At 42.3% G+C, this 20,745-nt stretch overlaps 3 protein-coding genes across 5 annotated transcripts in view; all 3 read right to left on the bottom strand.

Annotated features, from left to right (window-relative positions):
* Window positions 1-5,387: 5,387 nt before the first annotated feature.
* tlr8a (toll-like receptor 8a) lies at window positions 5,388-9,756 on the bottom strand. Its single transcript, XM_019895544.1, has 2 exons — window positions 9,659-9,756; window positions 5,388-8,663 (listed from the first exon to the last, which is right to left on the bottom strand). Exons 1-2 carry the CDS (start codon window positions 9,659-9,661, stop codon window positions 5,604-5,606), a joined length of 3,063 nt encoding a protein of 1,020 aa, XP_019751103.1. The 5' UTR covers window positions 9,662-9,756; the 3' UTR covers window positions 5,388-5,603.
* A 177-nt stretch (window positions 9,757-9,933) lies between these two features.
* LOC109531307 (toll-like receptor 7) lies at window positions 9,934-15,264 on the bottom strand. Its single transcript, XM_019895543.1, has 2 exons — window positions 15,210-15,264; window positions 9,934-13,689 (listed from the first exon to the last, which is right to left on the bottom strand). The coding sequence occupies exons 1-2, from the start codon at window positions 15,222-15,224 to the stop codon at window positions 10,552-10,554; spliced, it is 3,153 nt and encodes a 1,050-aa protein (XP_019751102.1). The 5' UTR covers window positions 15,225-15,264; the 3' UTR covers window positions 9,934-10,551.
* A 2,462-nt stretch (window positions 15,265-17,726) lies between these two features.
* Window positions 17,727-20,745, bottom strand: part of LOC109531313 (FERM and PDZ domain-containing protein 4-like) — a 38,786-nt gene continuing 35,767 nt past the window's right edge. For all 3 annotated transcript variants that reach the window (XM_019895551.1, XM_019895552.1, XM_019895553.1), the window contains 2 exons: window positions 19,550-20,707; window positions 17,727-19,160 (listed from right to left, as the gene is read on the bottom strand). In XM_019895551.1, coding sequence (XP_019751110.1) covers window positions 17,998-19,160; window positions 19,550-20,707 — 2,321 coding nt within the window. In that variant the 3' untranslated portion in view covers window positions 17,727-17,997. The remainder of the gene's footprint in view (window positions 19,161-19,549; window positions 20,708-20,745) is intronic.

Genomic DNA, 20,745 nt, shown 5'->3' on the forward strand with positions numbered 1-20,745 from the left:
CATGCGGCCCGCGGCCCGGACCCAGCCCCGAAGGAGGTTCGATCAGGCCCGCGGGATAATTGAAAAGTGAAGAAATGCATCAAAGACACGGAATGAATATTTTTAATAAGGTGCAATTCATGGAGTATCCGTTAAGGGACACTGTTTTGAATAGAATAGAAGACAACATTGTTTTGATCAGAGAAGAAGACAACAGCAGTGCAGCCTCAGTCTGTCACTGAGACAACACAGCAAACGCTGTCAAGGGCATGTGAATACTTTATTCTTTACACATTTAATAGCACTCTCCTTAGTTTGTAAGGTGTAGGCAGGAATTACATTTAGATTTTATACGCACATGTATAAATGGTTTAAAAATTCCTTTCTTTATAAATCTCATTTAATCTTAGTGCATTACTATATTTTCAACATATGTCTAAGAAAATCTAAGGTGCTTCTTGAAATGTTTTGTAAAAGATATATTCATTAAATTTCAACATTTTCCGAATGTTCTTGTGCTTCTTTAGAGCAAAACAATTTATATGCACATGTATAAATGGTTTAAAAATTCCATTTGGTTTAAAATTCCAGTTTAATCTTAGCGCTTTACTATATTTTTCAACACCAATTACTTGTTAAAGTTTTGTGCCTTTGTACAGTCAGTGGGATCAGTTGCAATGCATATTTGTGAATAATCGAAGTAAATTGCACATATGTCTAAGGAAATCTAAGGTGCTTTTTGAAATGTTTTGTAAAAGATATATTCATTAAATTTCAACATTTTCCGAATGTTCTTGTGCTTCTTTAGAGCAAAACAAAGGAAAGCCATCTTATTTTGGTTATTTATAGCAGAGTATGGTATAATTTTAATGGTACGGCCCACTTGACATCAACCGAGGCCGTATGTGGCCCACAATGTGAAATGAGTTTGACACCCCTGCTCTAAACAATGTGCATATTCCAAAAAGTTAACTTGTACGCTTTGTCACACCCAAGCACATATGCACGTGTCATTTCAATATTGCAATTGCAATGTTCGCTTAATGTTCATGATAACTAGCACCCTGCACAGTACAAATAAGCAAAACAACTTGAAATAATGCGAACTTATTAATTTGGACATGGAGCGAGGCCTGTGGAAGAAGGTCTCAAGCCTCCACTTGTACTGTACTGTATTGTACAAAGCCAATTTTTTTTTGCTGGACGCACACAGAGTTGAGTTAGTTTCCATTGACTGAACAAAAAACAGCTTTTAAGATGTTTGGAGACATTTTGTGTTTGTTTTTACTATTTTTTTTTTTTTTAACAAGTTGATATGATTCAGCGTTTCGGAATGTCCTGTTCCCTCCAGTCTGTTCCTCCCTTACTTAGTAAGTTCTTATGTTTCACATTACAAGTCAGAAAGGCCCTTGGCTGTTCGCCTTGCTATGCACTTCATTCCTACAAAAGCCACCAAGGCAAGAAGTAGATAGGAACATGCTCCTCTTTTGTCTTTGATTGAGGAAAAACATTTAAAATAGGGAGTTCATGTCAAACTCAGTTCCAAGGTTATTATTTGAAGTTCTCGGGAGAGCCGCCTCTAAAGAAATCTTTCATGAAACCTGAAATAAAGCACGAGGAATGTTTCGGTCACACAAAGCCATTGTAGTGACTGGATTGGAGAGCTCCCACCCTCAACTTTTGTGTCCGTCAATCACACAATAGCTGCACAGATTTTTCCCACCACCAGCATGATAATGAAGACAAAGAGGAATTGTTCTTTTCTTGGTGCTGTGCTAAAGACTGACAGAAAGCCTTCGTTGCGGATTATAATCACACTTTTGCAATATGCTGCGGATGTGATTCTTATTTTTATTTTTTTTTCATGTATAAATTAATTGCGACGGCATTGCTACAGAACTCATGTCTCGAACCCTTTGCTCAAGTTTTTCTCTGGATGTGTCTAATTCGATAGAATTGAAAGTCATTCTTTATTTTCCAATATGTATTTAGATATAGAACAGTGACTCCAATGTGAAATTCATCTGTATGAATAACCTTGTCTTGTCATTCTCATTGTGCTGTTTTGGGGGAGTTATTTCCTCAGCATGTGTTTGTCTGACTTCCTGTTACTGTTCCTGTTCTGGCAGTCAGCCCTTAGCGCGCCATTCAAACAGTACAGTTTTGTTAATCGACACCATGTTGTTGCATCTGTTCTGTAGTTCTTATTTTACGCCAGTTGTGAAGTTGAACAGATGATCTTTGTTGCCTGTGCTATTTAGAACATTGCTGTTTATATCAGATAGGACTGTTGTCTTGCCTCAGGAGCTGGTTGCACATCCCCCAACAACATGCCTTAACTCGAACAACATTCTTTCGCTGTACCAGACCCTTCCCCCAAACCTGCCAACCAAACACGGAAAGTTTCTTGCAGTGCGCTGACCTGAAACCCACAAAACCATGCCGACTTTTATTTCGATTTGGCAGGATTGCAATGTTGATTATTTCTTCCCTAATATACTGCACGTTTTCCGGATTGTCCAAAACCTGAGAGAATCTTACAATAATATGTATTTAAGGTTATTCCTTATCCCGACTTGTTTTTGATGAATAGTAAACTTGCTACATTTCAGTATTTTAATGTTGGTCATGATGGTGGTACTTGGTTTAAAATCTTTGCGAACCGCTGACCTACCCAATAAAAAGGCAGACCCAATACTCTTGTTGGCACGTCCTTGCAGTTTACAAGAGCTCAGTGTCTTATACAAATTAGCTGAGTGGTGAGTTGGTACTGTATACACATTTCTGTCCACAAGTCACGCAACGGTAAAAGTACACTGCGAAGTTACCTGTGTTGTCTTATGTGGATATGGTTGATTCCTTTTCACATTTGGATGCCAATTTTAGAATGTTCCCACTTCTGTGCAGTCGAAAGGTTTTATGATGGTGACAATTTGATCCTGGAATAAGTAGTCCATATATCGCATTAGGCCCTGTGCTAAAAAATGTTTCCTTACTACAAATCCGAGTTTGATGGGTGCTGGCATTTTTTTTTAAAAGGAGTCTAGGTCACATTTACTGCATTACATGACATTCTTGCAGCTGGAGATCCCAGCTGTGCATACAAGGCAGGAATGGTGAGACCTTTAGCTAAAAATACACCCCCCCCCCCAACTTTGCCCTTAAACCATTGCAATCCAAGACTGATTTTAGATTAAATGCAGTCCTCCCAGGAATAAGGCTGAATGGGAACTTGTGTCAATCCCACAGCCGAGCTCATTGTGAAGGCACAGCTGTTAACAGGCCTGTTGGAAGTTGCATAATGATCTGATGCACACACATGATGCAGCAGTCATCACTCAGCCTCGAGCAAATTTCCCCACCCAGATACACAGTAGGGTAGTTGTAAGTTTGCTTCAAAGCACTTTCACACCATTTTATCAAATCCGCCAATATACCTTCTTCCAAATCTCATGATTACCCATTCAAGCATGTACATTGTTTTAACCAACATTTCATCTTATGAAATCCAGACACAACTGACCCTTTATAAATTTTTAATCTCCATATTTAACAAACATGTATTCCAGATTTACAAAAAAAAAAAAAAAAAAGAATTATTTCTGTGGAAGCATTCCAGGCATTGCAGTGGGCTCACACATGATGCAGCAGTCATCACTCAGCCTCGAGCAAATTTCCCCACCCAGATACACAGTAGGGTAGTTGTAAGTTTGCTTCAAAGCACTTTCACACCATTTTATCAAATCCGCCAATATACCTTCTTCCAAATCTCATGATTACCCATTCAAGCATGTACATTGTTTTAACCAACATTTCATCTTATGAAATCCAGACACAACTGACCCTTTATAAATTTTTAATCTCCATATTTAACAAACATGTATTCCAGATTTACAAAAAAAAAAAAAAAAGAATTATTTCTGTGGAAGCATTTCCAGGCATTGCAGTGGGCTTGCACAGTGGAGATGCCTCCACAAAAATACAAGACCGTGGACCCATGTGAACAAGCCATTCTTCACTGTGCCAAAAGGTGATTACAGCCGAGTGATGGGGTGGCGTTTGGCCAGTCATTGCAGGTGGAGTTCAGCCGAAGGGCTTGTGGAATGTACAGCACTTGGGCTCGGCCATTACGCTGCCTTCTCCTGCTCGATGGCTGAAAGAGAAACATTTGCTCAATATTGATGCAACACAATTTTCGTGAGGAAAAAGATGTACCCACTCTCTTTTGTTGGCAACGTGTTCTTCTCGCAGGTATCGGTCTTCTTCAGCTTGGTCTTGTCAAAGGTTGTGACTTCCTCGACACTCGGTTTGTCACACATGGTGGCGTATACTAAAAATAAAGACGTTTCAGTTGCATTATTGAACAAGCAGATAATGCAGGTAAAAACAAACTGGAGATTTTGAGAAACAAAGGAAACAAAAAGCATGTGACTGAAGAAAGACGCCGAGTTGAAACGTGCAGATGCGGAACCAACGCCCTTTGTGCGAGCTACATAAAAGCATATACCCGGAGCCCCCAAACTAACTACACACAGTAATGTACTCAAAAGACGTGCATGTCTCATCTTCTATATGACGAACGTCGACTTCGAACAGGTTGAATATTATATCAAAGTTGCCTTTATAACACGCATATAGAACTAACAGAACGGATGTGGCACCACGCCAACATTCTCAAAATAAGCGATGAAGTCAACCAAATAACTGCAAAAAGGACCCGTTACGCATAATATCTATATCTATATATAGATCTATATAATATATTCTTTTTAGGTGTGTACTCACCAGCTGTGGTGCGATGCAGCAAGTCGAATCTAAGGGTGGGAGAAGTGGCGTTTACTTCCGTTAGTACCATTTATATACGATGAGTTATGCAAAATAACCATGACGTCACGACACGGCTCGCCTTTTTAATGGCATATTATTGGTAATATTTTAATTATTGATTCGACACTCTCTGTAACCCAATACACACAGTGCAAATCGTTTTTTTTTTTTTTTTTTTTTTAACAGCAGCCGTCATTATTAAATAAAACCATTTTTGTCTGTCAGCTATCGATTTCTCTTTTCCTCTTTCCGGAGTTTGATTAAAGTTTGTGGTGCAAGAAAGGAAATATTTTTGCTCCACATCCAAATATTCTCAAGTGAACGATTTTGAAAGCTCCCAAACATTCTCGCAGTGGAAAACGCGACAGCAGTGACGCTGCCTGGGCGACTGCAGTAATGGCGACGTTGTCTTTTCATAAATAAGGAGTGTCGTGTTTGACCTGCTTCATGTTCAAAGTCTCCTTCTATCTATCTATCTATCTATCTATCTATCTATCTATCTATCTATCTATCTATCTATCTGTCTATCCCATCAAATAAATTTTTTCTACTAATGTAGACAGAAATTAAAGGGCACAGACTTGACATACAGGCATTCTCATTTATTGTGTTACCATAAATCTGGGTTTAAAGGGAAGTAGTAAAAAAAAAAAAAAAAAAAACGAAAACAAAACCAAATAGCATAATTAACTGAACATTAGCAGGATAATTGCAAGACTTCAACAATGTTTTTACAAAGCTGCCAACAAGATGTAGACCATTTCCTCACTATTGTTGGAAACAAAATGCTGACTGCATCACCTGTTGGTAAAGTACATGGAGTAGGTCTTGTTGTACATGACTTGATTGTCCACCCGAATAATATTACGCAGGTTTTGCCAAAACCAAGGCTCGGCGGCGGCCGTTTTAGGCCACTCCACCACGCTTTTGCCGCACAATCTTCTTCGGAGCCGTAGGAAGTAGGAGTGCTGCAGCACGGGCTCCAGCATCAACAGCACGATCACATCCACGTTTTCGTCCAGCAGCCGTTGGTGGGCCAGGTACATGGCCAGCCGGAAGACCCCGGTCTTGACGTAGCCCTCTGTTAGGACAAACATGGTTTTGCGGCTCTGTCGGATGCTCTGAAGGAGGTTATCCATCAGGGGCACACCAGGAAGCCAGTCCCTCTGCTCCAGGCACAGAGGAAGATGTTTTTCACCTTCCTCTTCCAACTTCACCCTTAGGTTTCGCATCACCCACTCGGAGACTTGTGGATCTTTGGTGTCGTAAGTCACAAAAACGTCATAAACATTGTGGCTCGAGTTCAGAGTGCGGTACCCCATCAGTTTCGCTTTCACATAGTGTAGGATGTAGGAGGCATCCCAGTAAAATAAGTGAGCACTCGTCACCACAAACAAAAAAACAATGATGAAGGAACCCGATACCAAGCACAGCAGAAAAGCATGACTGCCATTCACACACTGGTAAATGTCAAAGTAAATGAGCGCACGACCCTTCTGGTTTTCTGGTGCGTCACAATTCACATCAGTAGTCAGTCGGGGGATGTGCACACCAGTGTTTTCAATCCATAGAATGAAGTCTAACATGTGACAGGTGCACTGAAATGGGTTATTCCCCAGGAACAATTTTTGCATTCGTGAGTCAGGGCTTAGTTGGAAGGTTGATTGATTAATGAGAGTCAGTTTGTTGAAGCTAAGGGAAAGAGTCGTGAGGCTTTTGGCGCCTTTCAGAAAGCCATCGCCTAAGTGGTGGATGTTATTGTGACTGAGGTCCAGGGAGATCAATGTGATGGGAGTATTCCAGTTCATACCTCTTATGTCAGATATGACATTGAAGCTCAGGTCCAGACTTTGAAGCTGAAGGAAATGGTTTAGCTTGTCCCACCTGAAACCTGTTAGGAAATTTTGACTTATACGTAACTTTGTCAGGTTTCGTGGTAAAAACTCATAAACGCTGTTGGGAATTCTGGTGATGTGATTACCAGATATATCTAAAAGGGTCAAATTTGTTAGATATCTGAAAAGTGTAATGTACGAGTGATCCCCTTCTTTCCATAGATGCCCTAGACGATTGCCTTGAAACTGCAGTTCCGACAGCGATTGACTGTACAATTCTTTTGTTGTCAATGTGGAAATAGAGTTATGGCTCATATTCAACACTCTCAGGACAGGCAGGTTTTTTAGAAAGTTTAGATTATGTGTTATGCCGTAGGACTGAAAGTAGTGAGAATTGTAACTTATGTCCAGTACTTGTAAATTCTTAAGCTCGCTGAAGGCATTGTCGTAGGCCAGATCGAGCTTGTTAAAGGACAAGTCCAGATATGTCAGCGTCGGGATGGAGGAGAACTCTGTGCCGTTGAGCGCTGACGAGAATCCGTTCCCCGAGAGGTTGAGACACGTGATGTTGATGTAGCCTTCAAACTGCTGCGGGGAGATGAAGAACAGATTATTTGAGCTGAGGCTCAGCACTCGCCCGGAATCGTAGCACTCCTGTTTGATTTGGCCGTGTGTTATCTCGAAGAGTTGCTCGTGTTGATGGTGGCTTCTGAATGTTGAAATGGATTGGTATCCCTCACTCGAATGCATCACACGTTTCACCTTAGTCGGATAGAGACGGTTTTCTGCAAGGTATATCATCTTCAGGTTGGAGAATTTGCTAAATATGCTGGAATCGAACTGAATGATAAAGTTGGTCCCCAAGTCCAGTGCAGTCAGGTTTTTAAGCTTGTACAGGGGTTTGAGTGTCTCCGCTCCAATTTCTTGGAATACTAAACCCGCTAAATGCAAAGTTCTGAGTGACTTTAGATGTGAGAAATAATGTGAAAGATTTAATGTTTGGGGATAGATCTTCAGTAAAAAGTTGAAGGAGATATCAAATTTTTCAAGTTTGGGAAGGTATGTCAGAAATGTCGCCTCCCCGGTGATTACTGTTTGTAAGAAGTTAAATGAGATGAACAGCTCTTTAAGTTGGTTTAGATTCTTGAACCAGGATGAGGTCAGGTTGGTCAGTGAGTTCCCTGCCAGGCTCAAAGTTTGGAGCTGCGTGAGATCTTCAAATGCGTCCGCGTGAATGGCAAGAGACTCGTTTTGACAGGGCACACAGGGAAAGGGAGCATTTTGACATCTTGGACAGTTCCCTTGCAACTTGAGGATTTTTAATTGATTTATGCCACGGAAATCATCGTTCGATATGTACTGGATTTGATTGGATGCTAGCTGTAGCATCTGCAGGGATGAGGGCAGTCCTTTGGGAACGTTGGTTAGGTTGTTGAAGGACAGGTCCAAATTCTGCAGTTTGCTCAGTGCCTTGAAACTGCCGTCCGCAATGTTCATATTTGTCCCACAGGGGTTCCAGTAGAAGCAATTCTTGGATAGCAATAGTCTTGTCACATTTGTCAGTCCAATAAGGCTGCTGTTATCCAAAGACAAAATCCTGTTGGTCTTTAGCTGGAGGTCATCCAAACTGAGAGGAAGTGTGAGCGGCACTGCCGATAGGCAGTTGCCATTCAGCTCCAGCACACGCAGGTTGGTCAAGTTTCTGAACGTATTGTCATCAATCTTCACTGACTGCTTCCTGTTTGCCTGGTTCAGGTAGATATGAGTGAGATTCATTAGGCCAGAAAAGGACGTATATTTAATATGCTTGATTTGATTTTCTGATAAGTTCAGCACTGTTGCATTACTTGCTATCCCAGATGGTATTTTTTTGAGTCTACGGCCTTTGCAGTCAAATATGACATCTGAGGTATTCTTGACCGTGGCATCACAAGGGAACTGGGGTAACATCCATTCGGGTTTGTTCGCAACAGGCCAAAAATAAGCACAGAGAACCAGCAAGTGCATCCAACATCTGGCAGTCTGTAGATGGACAAGAAAAGTAAGTCAAAAAAATTGCTTGAACTATTTCCTGACTTTACATTTCACCAGGTGAAGTAGTACCAAATATGTCCAGCAGATAGCAGTAGAGTTTGGACTTTTGTTTTGTCTTTATTAACCCCCTCAGTGATAATTCATGAGGGCTCATCACATAGTTGTATGAAAAAGGAAAAGTTCAAACTATAAATAAAAAAAAAAATCGAATCAGAGTTGGAAGCACTCACATACATTATAGTACAATCAAAATATAAACAGCTGGACCTTCAGTCATATATATTCCACTGAGCAAATGCATTTTTGTTTCTCCATAAGAAATGACAAACTTGAAAAACCAAAGTGTGTTTTCTTTTCCTTACCCAACTCCCCCAATCTCTATGTGACAACTTTTTGCTTTTGTGTAAGTTATAGGTCTCAAAAGTTGTCACAGACCTCACTGTAGTTAGTTTTCTCAGAGCGCCAATTTGAAAATAATACTACATACATTTGGCCCTGCATTTGATGAGGCATTGATGTTATAGTTTCAACAATAAAATGGATTGGAGATCAGAAGTCAAAATGCTTGCAATATCTGTTAAAATTGAACAGAAAATTTGGTCCAGATTTTCTGCAGAAATTAAAGGAATGCATCGAATTTACAAGAGACAAAGTTGGTTTTATTTGATTTCGTGTGCGCCATAAAAAGATGTGGTGACTCGGATCTGGCCCCTGGGCCTTGAGTTTGACAACTATGCTATAAGTGGTCTCAGGGATGGTCGTGACTGAATAACTATTGCATCTTCTGACTCATTTTCGGTGGAGTTCCTAAATTATCAGCCCAGGAAGAGACGCACGTGGCCCTTAAGCCAAGGTTTATTAAACAAAGGTGTAAGATTGATCGTTGATCAAAGGCATTCACAAACATTTCTGCCTGCGTATTGCTTGGAGGAGACATTTACAACTAGAAAATATGTAGAGAAATTTGGATCTGTGACACTCACCATTGCGGATGCTTCACTGATTCCTTTGGATTCCCAAATGCTTTGTCTGGCTATAAATGCTGGAATCACATGTAAAAAAAAAAAATTAAATAGTATGTTTTTTCTATAACCTCCCCTCCTAATCAAACACAGGTGCCAACCCTCAGACAGGTTCCTACACTGAGTTCTGCTACAGAAATAGAAAAGAAGAAGAAGTGCATTGGTGCATCACTTCCCTGTTTCATAAAAGGGTGAACAAATGAGAAGTGTTTGATGGCCGCAAGGAAACATTCATGTGACAACAGTGTTGTTTTTATTTGAATTATGATGGTAGAATGTTCACAGTGCACGAAACATCATTTGCGGACGTTTAACAAATGTTCAAGGTCTAATTTGCACCGCTCGTGGCTTTCAGGGGCGATGGCTGAAACACTTTGCAGGTTGACTCACGAGTATGACTGAGCATGAAGATCTGTTGCGGACCTCAGAGCGGAGCCTTTCTACAATAGACATTTCGAGACGATCATCAAAACGCTTGTACAGTGGACCATCCAAAGTGGAACGCAATTCCGTGAAGATGATTGAGTGTCTCATAGGCAATTGGTTGTAAAGTGAATTAACCCTTTCAGGGACAGCGGTTGCTACAGTGGACAGCTTATCATGTTATCAGGTTACAGGGTGCATGAAGGGGTTAAATTATGACATGTTCAAACTGTCACCGACATAACAGTTATTAAATGAACAGGAAATGTAGCATTTTGACGTTCTGAACTGTATTATTAAGAGAAGTTAAACACTATCATAAAGCAAAAAGAAAAAAAGAACAAGGTTGAACTTATCACCCTTAAGCAGATACCTAATGGAGAATGTAGCAGGAGGTGTTAATACAGCGAAACTGGTCCTACCGGACTATTTTACAGTGTCTCCTTAAAGAGGCTGTTGTATTGCTTGTGGCTTTCAGTGGCCAAAACGCTTCTAACGCTGAACCAGAAATATGGCTGAGCTTGAGGGTTTGTTGGCCACTCGAGAATGGAGCGTTTGTACAGCCTTTTCCGCAGTCTGAAGTACTTGGAATTACAAGGCACTTTCTCCAAGAGGATCAGGACGATAACGTCATTTTTTTCATCCATTAACCGTTGCTGGGCCATATAGAAAGCCGTCTTGAAGTTCCCGCTTTTGATGTATTTATTGGTGAGAATGAATACGGTCCTCTTGCTCTTTTGAATGCTCTGTGAGAGGTTGTCAATCAGGGGGTAGCCGGGAATCCAGTCTCGATCCTCCAGACACAAAGTTAACCGGCGATCTCCTCGCTCCTCCAGATGGAGACACATTTCCTTTGTAACCCACTCATACACCGCGGGGTCTTCTTTGTCATACAACACAAAGGCATCAAAGAGAGCACTCTGCGAGTGTAAGCGGCTATAGCCCTTGAGCTTGGCCAGGCAGAAATGGTAGATGTACCAGACGTCCCACAGGAAAAGATGACTGGAGATGCACAGGATGAGGAAACTCAGGACCAGGGAAGCATTGAGCATGTAGAGAATGATGGACAAGTCATTGTGTTGGCAGGCCAGCAGGTCAACCGAGATCACGGGCTGGCCTCGTTGTGTCTCTGGGTCGGCACAGGTCACATCTGTGGCCAGTTTGGGGATGGGTACCTTGGTGTTGTTGAGCCAGGTGATGAAAGAAGTGACGTTGCATGAGCAGACAAAATCGTTATTGTGCAAAAGTAGCATTTGCATCTGATTGACGACGTCATCCGGAAAGCTCGATTCCTCAATGACTTGTATGTGATTAAAACTAACGTCCAAATACGTTAAGTTATGTGCGTCCTTGAGGAAGTTTGGGGTGAGGGTCAAGATTTGGTTTTTTTGCAAGAAGAGCTTCTTGAGAGATCTGGTGCAGTTTGAGAGCATTCTTGGAACCGTTGATAAACTGTTCTCACTGAGGTCTAAGACTTCCAGCGATCGTATGAGCTGCAGTTTTTCCCATGGAAACGATTTCAATCTGTTGGTTTTTACGTAGAGCTCCGACAACTTGTCTGGCAGGCCGCTGAACACTTGAGATGGGATAAAATTGAGGTTGTTTTTGGAGATGTCGAGTACCTTCAAGTTCAGCAGTTTCTTGAAGTAATTGACAAATCTGGTGTCCCCGTCTCTCCACAACATATCTAGTCGGTTATCTCTGAACTCAAGTCTCTCCAAAGATTCACTTTCCATCTCGGTGTTTGTCGAAGTAGAAATCTTGTTGTGGTTCATGCGCAGCGTTTGCAGTTTTTTGAGGTGCTTTGTGAAGTTCAGCATGTGAATGAGGCCCTCGGATTCAAAATAATGGTCATTGTAGCTGATGTCAAGTGTTTTGAGATTCTTCAGCTCTTGGAAGGCAGTGGCGTACTGCAAGTCCAGACGATTGAATGTGAAGTCTAAATATTTGAGATGAGTCAGGTAGCTAAATTCCGAACCATTCAGACTTTGGCTCATCGCATTTCCCGATAGATTAAGGCACCGCAGCTCGGACAGGTTTAAAAAACCCGCATGCAGAAAAAAAATGTTATTCCTGCTGATATCCAGTGTTTTTCCATATTTAGTGCATTCCTTTTTGGCAAAAGATTTAGCGACTCCAAATTCTTTAGTTTTAGCTTTGCAGCTACGTGCGTCTTCATCGTATCGGAAGTACCGCATTTCTCGCACTTCCTTTTTTTGGTAGTCGGCCAGTAGATGAGGCCAGAGCAATGACTTCTCATTTCCTCCAACGGCATTTGGCTCTTCAGATGAGGCTGATATTTTGTTGTCAGAGAGACTGACCATTTTATAACTTGGCAACCCCGTTAAGATACTAAGGTTTGTATTTTTAATAAAGTTTGTGCCCAGGTCTACAACTTCTAAGTGGAGGAGCGTCTTTAATGAAGCAATGCTCTCCGGTATCAGCTGCTGAAACACAAAGCCTTTTATGCGAAGGATTTTAAGAGACTTAAGCTCGGAAAAGTGCCTGCTCAAAGTTAGAGTTTGGGGATATTGCTGTAGTTCATAATTAAATGAAAGGTCCAATTCTACCAATTTGCTCAGAAAATGTGGGAAATGTGTCCTTGCTATGTCTCCTGCTAAAATGTTTTGTGAGAGATCAAGGACTCTCAGTTCTCTTGTACCGTTGAACCATTCAGGCATCACAAACCTCAAAGAATTACTGTGCAGACGGAGAGTCTTGAGTTTGGTCAACATTTGAAAAGCTGACTTGCTTATATGAAGCGGGGACTGATTCGGGCAAGGTGTGCATGGGAAAGGAACATTGTAACATCGTGGACAGTTTCCGCTTAAATCCAAAATCTCCAAATTGGTTAGGTTTTTGAAATCGTTTCCTGTGACCTCCTCGATCTTATTGTTGTAAAGATACAACTCCTTCAGACTTGTAGGCAGTTGGTGCGGAATAAAAGATAAGTTGTTTGACTTGAGAGACAACCGAGTCAAATTGGAAAGCTGTGAAAAGGCGCCATCTTCGATTTCATAGGAAAAATTGCACGGATTTCGATAGTAGCAGTTTTGACCAAGATAGAGCATCTCAACACTTCTGATCGTGGAGAAATTTGCGCGGTAAACTTGATAGATGTGATTGACTTCTAAGCTCAACAGAACTAGATCGGAAGGGAGTCCTTTAGGTATGCTGCTAAGTTGGTTTCCGTCTAAATAGAGCGCTCGTAGATTCCGTAGGCTTGTGAACGTATTTTCCTCGATCGCCAAACTCTCGGTGCAGATGTGATCTTTGGATCCGATTTTAACGGGCATGCAGTTGCACCTCATGTCAAGCTCAGTCAGGTTCTCCAAGCTGACAAAGGAGGTAGAGTTCAACTTGGGTATACGGTTGATGGTGAGCGTCAGATTGGTGGTGTCTCTTGGAATGCCTTGTGGGACGCCCTTGAGGTCTCTTGCGCTGCAGTCCACCTTTACCGAGCTCCCGTTGTCGAACTGAGTTACACTGCATGGCAGAGTTTTGGGGTAGAAAGTGATAGCTGCCCGTTTGGAAGGACAGCCGACAAGCCCTAGGAGTGCCACGCCCATCTGTATGGAAGCACAGAAAGTCAATAGCAGTGGATGCTGGTCAAGTGATGGCACCAAGGCTCCCATCGCTTAAAAGGAGCGGAAATGGAAAAATCAAAATGAAACTAAAATATCATCAAATGATGATAAATTATCTTTTTTTTGCTTGTTTTTAGATGAGTGGGATCTATCTAGCCACCTACCCACATACCCTTGACAGATTAATTTTTGTGTGTTTCTCAGTCACTTTTGAACATTTCTCAGACCGGAAATGAAATTTGTAAAACAGTCAGTTGAGTTTGTCAAAATAAACAAACAATAAAACTACACGATTCCTCTGCAGAAACCATTTCAGTGTCAAAACCGTAAGTATATCTTTCAAAAGTAAATAGTTGTGGCACTTAACATGTCAGTGCCATCAAAAGGAGTCTTTAAGTTTTTTTTGCATGGACAAAAGAGTCAAATTGCTTTATGATGGCATCATGGTGACCGACTGGTTAGCGCGCCAACCTCACAGTGCAGAGGTGCAGGTTTCGATTTCAGCTTTAGCCTTCCTGTGTGGAGTTTGCATATTCTCTTTGTGCCTGCGTGCGTTTTCTGCACTTACTCTGGTTTCAAACATGATATGGTTGGGTAATGGAACACTTGTCCCTAGCTGTGATTGGGAGTGTGACTGGTTGTTAGTCTATGTGTGCCCTGCGACTGGCTGGCAATCAGTTCAGGCTGTGCCCTGCCTACTGCCCAAAGACGGCTGGGATAGGCTCCAGCACACCCGCAGAATGAAGTAGTTGGGATAATGGATGAACGGATGGATGAACTTTTATGCCAAAATGTCGTGGGGTGTGAAGCAATTCAACATTGATCGAATTCACTATATATATATATATATATATATATATATATATATATATATTGATCAACATGACATAAGCAATTGATAATGTCGGAAAACAGCAGAGATTGTACAAAATTGCTTGCGTGGATCTGCCAAACCATTTGCAACTTGTTCAAAGAAATGAGAGACTGCTTTATGATGTGCACAACTGATAGAATAACTGAGAAATGTACCAAAGCATCTGAGAAAAACTTGAATCAGCACATACTGGGAGGTATGAAGGTTAATTTTTCAAGAGATGTTTTGTTGTTTCAATCATCAGCTTAAAACATTTTCCTGTACATATATTTTTTTATGCCCAAATAGTCATACAATGTGGAAGTGCTGATCATCTGTACAATAAGTAACGATTTTGTGATGATGACCATGAAGTTCTCATTGTGTATAGTGAGAGACATAACTACAATTATATATTATTGTCGGTAACCAAATATTCGAAACAGCTGTCGTTACAGTGGGTGCAGTTTCACACCCCGATAAGCTACACTCGGAACAAGAAACATGATGCTGAATTATATAAACATTATTTTATGGAGGCAGAACTTTGGTGAGTATTCAGTACATAAGTCCTCACAACAATCTACCTGACCATGACTTATAAATCTAAATATCTTACAGGACAAAAGTAAGAATCATAGCTACTTACCAGAAGAAAGAACATGATGCTGACGAGAGATTTCAATCCAATAGTCAGTGAGAGATGAAAGTACCAGGTGCCTGAAAAGTAAACTGTTTACTCAGTATCACTTCCCTATAGAATCGCATACAATTATTCCCTTTTCATATCGCACTATAAACATGATTTTATTGACTGAACGATCATGGCGACTTCAACTAATGCGTTGAGCCCCGACACAGTTTGTGTGCCCAAATGGCAGAAAGCCTCTTTTATTAATGCAATACGAAACGTCAAGTTGCATCAGCAGATCAGACAGGCTAGCAGACGTGAGTTTCAGATGAGGAGAAAAAGTCTTCAGTGAGACAAGGTCGGGGAGTGTCAGCAGATCAGCCAGGCGGTCTATGTGTTCCCAGGGCTGAAAGAAACAGAGCAAACTTGAACACAACGTAGTGAATTACACTGCTTGAGCCTGAAGGAGGTTTCTGTGATGTTTCATCCACGACGGCCTGGAAAACTGCAGTGGGCATTGCGGGCATTTGTCATGGAGGTTCACACAGGTCTATCTGATCAGCCTGATTGGCCGCCACCATCCAGTCTGGCGGAGGGAGCAATCGATGAAGTCACCACATCATGGTATGTTTGGATGAGAACAATACAACTTTTGAAAAGCTCGACAAAACCCCAGTGTTGACAAACAAATAAATTCCCACTCATAGTTCATAGTCCCACTTACGTAGCACCAAAAAGTTAATATAAACACACCATATATTCATTTCCTGATCAACGAAACAATGATATTAAAGTAGCAACAGCGGTAACAATCGCTAAGTATTAAATATGATAATCATTAAAAGGTTATTTGCTTAAAAAGCATTCGGCATATACAAAGTAACTGACCTTCGGTTCACAGACGACATTTTCCAGCACCAATAAAAGTAACTGGGCCTCATCTTGGAAATCCTAAATTTCATAAATTTAGGATTTTGATACAAATTCATTGCTTATGCTGTAGCAGACCATTGAGGGATTCCAAGCTGTTTGTGGTTGACTGTATAGCTTTAAGCAAGTGACTGCGTTTGTCTGGTTTGACAAAATTTGGGAGTACTGTAATGGAAAAAAAATATATATCTCCAACTCCTTCCCTTCCTTATGTAATCAAGATTACATGCAAAACTATGGAAGGCAAATGAATGTGTACTTGAATTTAATGACGTATCGCCGCGAAAATGGACTGGTTTCTCATTTTTTTCGTTTCTAATTGCATGGTGGTAAAATATTCAAAAATCAGCCCCCCCACCCTTTCAGGTGTGCTCCCCTTTCCCTCACCCAGACACGTTAACATTATGCAATGTGCTTGTGAGTTCTGACACTTAACTCTGAACACTCTTGCTGAAGTAGCCCGCCATCATCACTAATTCAAAAGGCATCACCAGCACTCAAGCCAGAGTAAACGGTAAAAGCATGAATTATTTTACATAGTTATGCAATTACACATGCACCTGTGTGTTTGAGCAATGCAAATTGGTCAACAAACTCGTCATTCTCTGAGCTTGTGTTATTCTGATTCGACGCCTCAGAGACAAGAATACATTAGACACGCGCACGTGCAAAGGCGGTTTTCCCGGGAAAATTGTGATTTGGTCAAACACAAAAGTGAACATTGTCGACTTTGTTTGAGGTCTCTTAAAGTTTTAATAATGCTGACCAAAAACATGACAGGGAAGTGTACAGAGTGTCATTGTAATCACCCAGCAAATGAAAAAAAGTGCATGATTTCAACGCAATCGTTTCCTGTGCAATGATTTGTCTACAGCTGCATACAGTATTTCTCCACCATATTTTTACTTTTTACAAAACAACATACTATGAGAAGTCTTTCATAACAACCAATATATAATTTAAACATTTCTTACAATATACTCTTAAATACTTGGGTGGAGGTCTGTATGCATCGTTTTAGAAGGCTTAAATCTTTTTAAAATTTTGTGATTGAAATATTTCTACATCGTTTAATAAAATAGACTTTATACAAGTTTTTTTTTTTTTTTGTCACAGCAGTTCACATTGGTAGTTACACCCATGTCTCTTAACTTATGGCTTTAAAAATCAATAATTGGGATACGTTATTTGTTGCACAGTGTTGTCATTGAGTGGATTAGTGTGTCTATGGTGGCAGACATGTTGGCAGAGTGATGCATCAGTGCCTTCACACTTGCGTCTTCCGGGGAGCTGACCAAAGAGTCCTCGGCAGCTTTCAGCAGACACACGTAGTTGACGAGCACCTCATCCACCTTGGTTACCAACTGGCGCCGCTCTGTGTCGCTGCGCAGGCCTTCCTCGAGGGACATGCAGGCCTGCGTGAGGCAGCAGAGTGTGTGGAAGCTGTGCGTCAGCGTGAGCAGCAATTCCTCCGGGCTGCCGTACTCTGCGGCCATTTGACCGCAGGCGCCACTTAGTGCTTTAGCCTGCGTGATGAGCAGCTGAGAGAAGGTCTGCGTATCAGCGTCGCCAGCTTCCATGTTTTTCCCTTGAGACGCCTTTTTACAAAACAACATACTATGAGAAGTCTTTCATAACAACCAATATATAATTTAAACATTTCTTACAATATACTCTTAAATACTTGGGTGGAGGTCTGTATGCATCGTTTTAGAAGGCTTAAATCTTTTTAAAATTTTGTGATTGAAATATTTCTACATCGTTTAATAAAATAGACTTTATACAAGTTTTTTTTTTTTTTGTCACAGCAGTTCACATTGGTAGTTACACCCATGTCTCTTAACTTATGGCTTTAAAAATCAATAATTGGGATACGTTATTTGTTGCACAGTGTTGTCATTGAGTGGATTAGTGTGTCTATGGTGGCAGACATGTTGGCAGAGTGATGCATCAGTGCCTTCACACTTGCGTCTTCCGGGGAGCTGACCAAAGAGTCCTCGGCAGCTTTCAGCAGACACACGTAGTTGACGAGCACCTCATCCACCTTGGTTACCAACTGGCGCCGCTCTGTGTCGCTGCGCAGGCCTTCCTCGAGGGACATGCAGGCCTGCGTGAGGCAGCAGAGTGTGTGGAAGCTGTGCGTCAGCGTGAGCAGCAATTCCTCCGGGCTGCCGTACTCTGCGGCCATTTGACCGCAGGCGCCACTTAGTGCTTTAGCCTGCGTGATGAGCAGCTGAGAGAAGGTCTGCGTATCAGCGTCGCCAGCTTCCATGTTTTTCCCTTGAGACGCATGGCCGGAACGCAGCAGGCTAATGATCTCTATGGCGTCCGTGCGTGCGAGTGCGAACCCCGTACGAAGGCTGTAGGTTTTCCCCTTCATTGAATTTACATGAGCCAACCTCTCCTCCAGGCTCATTTTGGCCATGTTACTCTGCTGCGCTTTACTGCCTGCTTTCTTATCGCCCGTCGGGACGACAGAGAACCTGAGCTGGGAGGGCTCCCTGTCATCATGATCGGTGTCCTTCTGTCTCCAGATAAAGCAGCAACTGACCGGCCTATGACATCTCAATGCACCTGCATCCAACCGTGCTGCCTGTGGCGGCCGTCCACAAGCTGAATTTAAGGTGACCGAACCATGTGACAAGCTTTTGGTGACAGATTTGACATATAGTATGCGCTGAGCTTTTGAGCAATGTTGTGACTCTAATTTCTGACCAGCGCTCTTCCCTATGAAGGTAGCTTTGGTCCTCTCTAGCAATGCCTCAAAGCTCCTGGAGCCTGGCATTAGGGTGCTCCAGCTTCTCCTGCGCATCGGAACCCTACGTGGCTTCCTGAGGCTATTTTTGAGAAGGTCGCATGAGGATCCGCTAGACGGGGAAGGCAGGGCATGTGGGTTGGGCTCAGGTCTGGCCCAATTTAGCCCACTGGGCTCTGTGCAGCTTGCTAATAACGATGGTGAAATGACTGTGGTGGTGTTATTGGTCTCACGACAGAGCGCTAAAGATGTCTCTTCTCCAAGCGTCCTCTGCTGTGCGCAGGCTACACTAGGGGGAGGAGGAAAACAGAAAACCGTTAAGCACTCACCTGACACCAAATGACAATTTCAATTTTTGATATTTGTTTTCCTGAACGTGCGACTGGAACAAGAAGCACATTTTTAGCCTTCTGGGTGATACCGCAACATTATAAATGGGGTCCAGAGGGTTAAGAATGCAGTTCCATTCCTGTGGTGGCGTACTGTAGTAACATGAATTGCGGAGGACCGTAGACTCTCAATAACTTGAAGTGAAGTTATAATTACAGTAAATATTTCATAAAAAATACTTTGAAAAAAATAGCATAACACCATCAAACAAAAACTGTGAGTATGTGTTTTTTAGAATGGAAGCGAGTGAGTGAGTGAGTGTCAAGGTGTTACTTAATTTTACCTGTGGTTTCTTTTATCTTTGATAATCTGTGACCACTGTTTCCAAAACCAGAGTCTGCGCTGGTCGTTGCCTGGGTCTTCCTTAGTTGTGTGGCTTCCTTATTTTGCCCGGTGTGAGCATAGGCCTTTTCCTCCGGACCAGTTACATAACTCAACCCCTTGAGCGAGGACTCGGATAGTACATGCGTGTTGTCCGCGACGCAAAGGGGAGAGTCCATTGGAGTGACACAGCTGCTGCTACCCGTACTACATCCGGCATCTATAGATGAACATTGTGAACTTTGGAGAGAATGAGGCCCCTCACTCTGCAGAGATGACATGCGCTTGCTCAAGTGGTACTCGTATAGCCTTGTGACATCTTGCTCCGATGACGTCGTCTTAATTTGCTGCTCACCATCCCGTGAAGTATCAACGCCCTCCTGTCCTTTGGAAGGAGAGCGGAGTTGGGCATTTAACGGTTGGCTTCTTTCGTCTGAGTCCTGTTTCCCTCCCTTCACTGTCAACCTGTCTGTGTGGGAGGCCTGTGACTCATTCACATATTCTGGAGCGAGAGCCTCATCCATTTTGTTTCCTGAAGCTCTGTGCAGCCACTTTTGATGGCGGTCTTTGAGGGACGTTCGCCCCAGATCAAGCTGATTGACATAATAGGAATCCCGCACGGTGAAGGTATTATACTTCCCAACAAGATGCAGCGGCTCTTCTTTAGCTTGCTCTTGGATGGTCACGTGGGATTTTTCTATGGGGTCACAGGTGTCTCGTTGAGTTTGGTTCTCTAAATTCCCTTGTTTGCCTCCGTGCCCGCTCAGAAGTGAGTCAATATGTATCTTCGTGAAGTACTCACTGACTGATTTTATTTCCATCGTCTCTGGCTCCATCTCACCGCCGTCAGAGTGGAAAAGTTGGGTGGAGGCAGTGGCCGCGGATTTCGGCTCGTCACCATGAAGCTCCTGCACAGTCCCGGCGCCACTTTCACCAAGTCGCTCTGACTTTTCATCATTCGCGGTGTGATAACCGTCTGTCACAGATGCATGCATCCTCAAGTGCTGGTCTGAGTGTCTCTGGGCGGTGGCCAGTTCGGAACTTTCCGTCATCTCGGATGAGTTTGTCTCATTGCCAGAATCTGATGACTCTGGACTAAACGCACGTGATATTCCTACACCTGTATGCCACAGAAAGACAAGAACGCCATTAGGACAT

Source organism: Hippocampus comes, unplaced genomic scaffold (assembly GCF_001891065.2).
Source record: "Hippocampus comes isolate QL1 unplaced genomic scaffold, H_comes_QL1_v1.1 scaffold237, whole genome shotgun sequence".
NCBI classification, from domain to species: domain Eukaryota; kingdom Metazoa; phylum Chordata; class Actinopteri; order Syngnathiformes; family Syngnathidae; genus Hippocampus; species Hippocampus comes.